We start from the raw sequence: 7,657 nt of genomic DNA, 5'->3' as shown, positions 1-7,657 counted from the left end.
GGCAAACTTCACTTTCAGAAAGTCAACAAGAGAGATCTACGCATGTGCAGCACAGATCAAGTCTCATTCATTAAAAATACGCTATTCAGTGGGAAGTATTTTACTCTGAACATCATCTCTACTATTCATAGATGAATAATCATAATATCTTCAATATTATTGTTAATGTATATTAGATATATTAATTTTTATATTATTTTATATAAAAAGTTAGATTCCAGTTTGTTTATATAAATGGGGAGTTCTATTCACACACTAGTGTTAGTTATGGGGTTCCACAGGGTTCTGTGTCGGATTAATTGTATTCATAATATTCGTGCTTCCCTTATGCTATGCCCTATTAGAAGGCACAGCATACAAAGCAGTCCATATATACAGGACTGTGCAATAGTTTTAGGCAGGTGAGGAAAAACATGCTGTAAACAAGGAGTGCTTTCAAAAATGGAAGTGTTAATCATTTATTTTCATCGATCAACAAAATGCAGTGAATGGATAAAAGAGAAATGTAAAACAAACTCAATGATGTTGAGATGTTAAGATGTTGTCTGTGGGGGCCAAACCATCACTTCCAGTACTCCTTGTTCTTCTTTACACTGACGATAGTTCTTAATGACTTTGGCTGTGTTTGGGGTCGTTGTCCTGCTGCAGAATACATTTGGGGCCAATAAACAATCATTTATATTTCTGAAAGCTCTCTTTGTTTACAGCATTTCTTCACACCTGCCTGAACCTTTTTGGACAGTACTGCATAGGGATGGGTATCGTTTAGGTTTTATCCGATACCGGTGCCAAACCGGTACTTTTGAAACGGTGCCGGTGCTTAAACAGTGCTCAAACCGGTGCTTAAAGAATGGAGAAGACAAAATTGGTCCAAAAACCTCTCATGTTCAGCTGTTTTTTTTATAAAAAGATAACAATGTTAGCCTTTTCTGCAGCTATGGGGCATATATGGTATCACTCTTGGCTGGAAGCAGTGCTTAAACAATGGAAAAAAACACAAACTTTGTCCAAAAACCTCTCATGTTTAACTGTTTTCCACTTTTTCTTTGGTCATTGTTGTGAAATCTGTTTATGTTGTCCTAGTAAGGCTACCATGGGGGCAGCCACTAGAGGTCGCTAGAATACTGGTATATATGTGTTTTCCAGAAATTGATGTAGCCACGTACACTGCTGCTACAATTGAATAAAAAGCGGTTCGTGCTTGAGAAACCCTGCGTCTTATTGCCTCCGAACATGACATGGTGTCAGAATTGAGGACTTCACACCGAGTTACACGAAGAAATGGCTAAATTTGGACCTCCGGAGCCGTTCGACTTTACACAGCCGGCAGAGTGGCCGATATGGCGGCAGAGATTCTCCCGTTTTCGAGTGGCGTCCAAGCTAGGGATGGAGAGCGGCGAAGTGCAGGTGAACTCGCTTCTTTACTCCATGGGGAGAGATGCCGAACCAATATATGGCTCATTTGTGTTTCCTGCTGCTACGGAGGCCAGGCCAAGTCCGCAGTTTGAGTATGATCTGGTTATACAAAAGTTCGATGAGCACTTTGTCCCAAAGAGAAACGTTATCCACGACCGCGCCTGTTTTCACAAACGGAGCCAGAGGGCCTGGGAGACGGTCGAGGCTTTCGTGCGGAGCCTGTACGAGCTCGCGCAGCACTGCGAGTTCGGCGGCATTAAAGACGAGCAGATCCGGGATCGTATTGTCATTGGATTAATTGACAAAGATGTTTCACAAAAACTCCAGCTCGAGGCGGACTTAACTTTGGATAGAGCCATTCAACTAGCACGCCAGAGTGAACAAGTCAAACAGCAAAGTGCAGACCGAGTGGAAAGCACGGTGAATGAGGTGAAACAGAGGCATTATAACAGCATGAGAAGGAGTTACTACCAACCTCATCAGGTACGTGAGCAACAACATGGTGAGAGTAAACCAAAATGCCAAAGATGCAACAGGGTGCATGACAAAAGAGAAAACTGCCCAGCCCGCAATAAAAGATGCAGAAAGTGCAATAAGTTGGGACACTTTGAAGTTGTATGCAAAACCAAAATGCTAAAAGAGATCAGGGTTGAGGCTGTAGAGGACTCAGATGAGGATTCATTCTTCATAGGGGAGCTTTTCCTGGGAGCAGTAACTGAGCCAAAAACAACTGTCATTGAGGAGTCAGGCTCAGATGCCGACTGGGACATTGAGCTACTGGTAAATGGCAGTCCAGTTGATTTCAAAATTGATACAGGTGCAGACACCACTGTTATGACAGAAACGACCCTTAATAAGCTACGGCAGAGACCCAAACTTATCCAGTGTAAGCCAACTGTGTACAGCCCGGGTGGAAAAGTCAAGTGCATGGGTAAATTCCTTGCTACTACAGTGTACAAAGGCCAAAAGTACCAGTACTGGATTACAGTTATAAAAGGGCAATATGCAAGTAACCTACTGGGGAAGACAGTGGCAAAGCGCATGGGACTAGTCGCTAGAGTTAACAAAATCAGTAGTGACTTAACAGAGGACGTGTTCAGAGAAATTGGCCTGCTGAACTGTGAACCTGTAAAAATCGAGCTGACTGATGATGCAGTGCCGTACAGTGTAACCACCCCACGCCGGGTGCCTTTTCCTCTCCTCCCAAAAGTGGAAAAGGAAATAAAGCGCATGCTCAAACTTGGCATCATTGAGGAAGTCACCGAGCCAACAGACTGGTGTGCACCAATGGTGCCTGCTCCAAAGCGCAACAAGGATGAGGTCAGGGTGTGTGCGGACTTAAAACGTCTGAATAAGGGAGTAAAGCGTGAACGGTACATCTTGACCACATTGGATGACATAACTCCTAAGTTAGCAGGGGCTAAAGTTTTCTCCACTTTGGATGCCTCCAGTGGGTTCTGGCAAATACCACTGGATCCCAGCTGCCAAAAACTAACCACGTTCATAACTCCCATGGGCAGGTTTTGCTTCAGACGCCTGCCATTTGGCATAACTTCAGCACCCGAGATCTTCCAGCGGCTCATGAGCACCTTGCTCAAGGGCCTAGAGGGGACTGTCGTCGTGATGGACGACATATTGGTTTTCGGGGCTAACAAAGAGGAGCATGACCAACGCTTAGATGCAGTATTACAGACAATCAAAGCATCAGGACTTAAGCTCAACAGGTCCAAGTGCCACTTTGGAAAGAATGAACTACAGTTCTTTGGTCACATCATCAGCGCGGATGGTGTGAAACCTGATGATGGCAAGGTGGAGGCTATTGCCAGGATGCCCAGCCCCACCAATGTAGAACAACTCAGGCAGGTACTCGGATTAATAAACTATGTTGGAAAATTCCTGCCAGGCCTGTCCACGGTGCTGCATCCCCTCTCCAATCTACTCAAAAAAGAGACTGTATGGGTGTGGGGCGAGCCTCAGGAGCAAGCATTCAACAAAGCAAAAGCAATGCTCGTGGCTGCACCAGCACTTTGTTATTATGATGCAGGCCGATCAACAGTTGTCAGTGCGGACGCCAGCAGCTATGGCCTGGGTGCTGCACTGTTACAGGACAATGATGGGGCGTTACGGCCCGTTGCTTTTTGTTCTCGCACGCTCACAGACGCAGAGAAAAGATATTCGCAGATCGAAAAAGAGTGTTTAGCATCTGTCTGGGCCTGCGAACGTTTTACCCGCTACATCCAAGGCATGGGTCATGTACGTCTACAAACTGACCATAAGCCCTTGGTGCCTTTGATCAACTCATACGACCTTGATAAAACGCCACTGAGATGTCAGAGACTGCTGATGCGACTGATGCGATTCAATGTCACTGCTAAGCATGTTCCCGGTAAACAGTTAGTGGTGGCGGACGCACTCACCAGACATCCACTGCACGGATGCTACCCGTCCGAGACAGACAGCCAGGTCAAGGCATATGTGAGCAACGTAGTGACAAGCAAACCTATCAAGTCACAAAAGTTGGAGGAAATTCGTAGAGCTACACAGAGGGACCCAGAGCTTCAAAAAGCAATAATCTTCATCAGACAAGGGTGGCCTCGGAGAATGGCAAAGAGCTCACCACTGCAAGGCTTTTATGCAACCAGAAGCCACCTTTCAGAATCAGATGGTCTAGTGCTCTACCACGATCGCATCGTAATTCCCACAGCACTCAGACCCAGTGTCCTTGACCAATTACATGAAGGCCACCAAGGACTAACTAAATGTAGAGAGCGCGCAAGATCAACCGTGTGGTGGCCCGACATTGGACTTCAAATAACACATAAGGTGAGGTCATGCAACTTTTGCAGAGAGCACAAACCTACACAGCGACGGGAACCTCTCGTGACTACTCCTCTGCCCAATGGCCCCTGGCAAAAGATTGCAGCTGATCTCTGCGAGCTTGAGGGTAAGAACTTTCTTGTCGTTGTTGACTATTTTTCAAGAGACGTTGAGATTGCTTCCCTCACTACAACAACCAGCAGACAGGTCATTAACAAGCTTAAACACATGTTCGTTAGATGGGGCATCCCGTTAGAACTGGTCAGTGATAATGGGACGCAGTTCACATCATCAGAGTTCCAAGACTTCAAACTGAGTTATGGCTTCACCCACACTACGTCGAGCCCTCATTACCCCCAGTCAAATGGAGCTGCTGAAAGAGCTGTCCAAATGGCCAAGTACATTCTCAAACAGCCTGACCCCTGCTTAGCCTTAATGAGTTACCGCTCTACACCAATTGCAGCAACCGGTGCAAGCCCAGCTCAACTTATGACAGGACGTCAAATCCGCACCACCGTCCCAGTACTCGAAAAGACATTGCTGCCCAGTCCAGTCAATAGGGACACGGTGTGCCAAAGAGATGCTGCTGCTAAGGACTCTTACAGATTCTTCTACAACCGCAGACATTCAGCTCGTCCACTTCCTGAGCTTCTCCCAGGCCAGGATGTTGTAGTGAAGCTTGACGGGGAAAAGGGGTGGACGACTCCAGCCAAGGTCATCAGTAAGTCTAAGGAGCCGAGATCCTACTTGGTGGAGATGGCGAATGGGAACGTGACTCGCCGCAACAGACAACACCTTCAGCCTGTCCCAGGCACCGCTGATCCTGAGTAGCAGCAGCAGAGCACTGTTCCAGCTACACCGACTACTCCAACTAAAGGGGCGGCTGCTTCCCAAGAACCACCAGTAAGGCAGGCATTGCCAATCCCTGTCCCGGGGTCTCCTCTCCGCCCTACCACACCTGTGAGAGTGACTTCCAGGGGGTGAGAAATTAAAGTACCTCTCAGATTCAGAGACTGAGGACTATCTCCTTTCTATGTTCTAAGGGCAGAATAATCCCTTATCAGGACTGAGGGTAGTCTACCCCCATGATGTCCTGCGTTCTGACAACACTGTTTTATGTTTAAAGTACTTTTGTAAAAGGGGGAGATGTTGTGAAATCTGTTTATGTTGTCCTAGTAAGGCTACCATGGGGGCAGCCACTAGAGGTCGCTAGAATACTGGTATATATGTGTTTTCCAGAAATTGATGTAGCCACGTACACTGCTGCTACAATTGAATAAAAAGCGGTTCGTGCTTGAGAAACCCTGCGTCTTATTGCCTCCGAACATGACAGTCATTTTAGCCTTTTTGGCCAGGGTGAAGGGAGTATCTGCCATCAAACAAGAAGACAGCCGCATGTAGCTATGATGATGTTTGCTAGTTTAACTTACATGCATTAATGTAATAACGTGGTTAGCTTACTCAACGTAAATTACACACGAACAACATTAAGCTACTTGCCCAGAGAAGAACGGCTGTTGCTGCTGCCATCATCATCCGTCATCATTTCTGCTACACTGGCAGGGCTAGGGGCCAGGACTCTCCTCTTCGGGTTTTTGGGGGATGTTGCTCACTCCGGGTCCGATAACAGGCAGCACACCCGCAGTAGATATGCACGGTGTGAGGTCTCGCAGCAAGCTATCAAATACGGCGCATTTCTCGGCTTTTAAAAAAAACGCTATGCGTCGCCAGGTGTTTCATCGGATTTGAGGTGTTACTTCCTTTGGCAGTATCACAGTATCAGCTTAAAGCACTTGTTGCAGGCTGCTCAGTTTGCATATTTTGCTGTGAAGTACAGCCAGACTTTTGACTGCTTCGCCTTGGGCATTTTTAATCTGTAGCTCTGCTCTAAAAGAACGTACGTACCTGGACCCGCCTACTATCCTCGGAAACGTAAAATGATTGGCTAGAATCTAAAGTGTATCACAGCTCAGGAAAAAAAAGCACCGAAATAAAGCACCGAAATGTGCGCTGCTTTTCGGTCTGGTTACTACCGTTTATGTCAGAACCGGTGCCATCATGGCACCGGATACCGGTACCCATCCCTAGTACTGCACATGGACTTTCTACCAAGAAAAAGTTTGTCTTCAGTTTTTTTTCTACTATCAATTTTTATGACATCAGCGTTTCAGCCACATCTGCTGGGTGTTTATGAAGTAAAATTTGACATTTTAAAAATTGATTATAGATTTGGGTTTAGACAGTGCTGAACAATGACGTGTACAGTTTTCTTCTTTTAATTTAAATCTACTTTTGCTAACAATATTTAGAAATTCTTTAGAGAATCTTGGCAGTGCTCAGCTGTGGCAAACAGCTAACAGTGGCATCAGAATTCAAAATCCCCTGTGACGAGTTCCCCAGTCTAGGCCAAAAAGTTTAGATTCCCCAAAAGATCAAGTTGAAGCATTTTTTCTGCACAGAACGTTTTAGTTGATGGTAGTTTATCTCATAAGTTTCAGATCTTTTTGTTTCTGACTTGCAGGAAGAAAAAAAATATTAACCTCGGCCTTTTCAAAGACAAGCCTCGATTCAAGCATCTTCAACAACTTCTAAAGACCTGAACTCTCGACTCTGATCACCAAGGTTTCTTCAGGTATTTTTTGGGGGGCGGCAGCAGAAACGCAAAAATGTGGAGCACATTTAGATTCAACACTTCGGCTGACATCAGTAAAAATCTCAGAACAAGTCTGGAGACTTTTGTGAGGCTCTATGGCCAACGCAAAGATGATCTTCAGCAAGCTTCTGAGCATTTCATGCATGCAGCGGCTCTAGTTGATAAAAAGCATGAGGATTTTGAAGACAAGATGGCCCAGGCTCTGTTAGGTGTGTTTGGAGGGGCTATTGGTACAGTTTTTGGGGGTGTTACTGGTGGTGTATGGGCTGCTTTGGGAGCAGTTAGTGCAGCAACTTATGCCAAGTTTTGTGGCAACGTTAGTGCAGCTAGTGCAACTGTGGGCTTTGTAGGCGGTGTCTTTGGGGGAGTGGTGGGAGGAGCATTTTCGGGGTTTATCGGTGGATCAGTTGGTGTTGCAGCTCTAGCAGTGGGTATAGAAGCTCATGGGATCGTGAGTGATTCATTATGGTTTACTGTTGGCTTTGTCACTGGTGGTGCAACTGGTAGCACATTTGGCGGGTCAGTTGGTGCAGCAGGTGGTGCTGTTGGTGGTGGTTTTGGTGCTTTGCATGCTACAAAAGCTGCAGTTTATCTTGTCAGAAAAGCCATTGATTTTCCTGCTAAAACAAAAGTTCGAAAAGGAAATGGAAAGCTAACAAAGGAAGTAGTCACCATGCAGAAAACTGGAGCAGATTTCATTAAAAGCATCGAACTGCTGGTGGACGAGCTAAAAACGGTGCAAGAGATTTGTGACCAAATGGCCTCCTGTGA

General features: G+C 45.9%; 1 protein-coding gene across 1 annotated transcript in view; it reads left to right on the top strand.

Moving 5' to 3' along the window:
* Positions 1–6,684: 6,684 nt before the first annotated feature.
* The window catches only part of LOC146381144 (uncharacterized), a 2,497-nt gene continuing 1,524 nt past the window's right edge, over positions 6,685–7,657 (top strand). Inside the window, exon 1 of the mRNA XM_084938655.1 lies at positions 6,685–7,657. This exon is cut by the window's right edge and continues 1,524 nt beyond it. Coding sequence (XP_084794781.1) covers positions 6,900–7,657 — 758 coding nt within the window. The 5' untranslated portion in view covers positions 6,685–6,899.

This window comes from Perissodus microlepis, chromosome 8, assembly GCF_051167445.1.
Source record: "Perissodus microlepis isolate ML-2025 ecotype Zambia chromosome 8, ASM5116744v1, whole genome shotgun sequence".
NCBI lineage: Eukaryota > Metazoa > Chordata > Actinopteri > Cichliformes > Cichlidae > Perissodus > Perissodus microlepis.
Note: the sequence above shows the minus strand (reverse complement) of the source record. Positions and strands in the feature narration are given on the sequence as shown.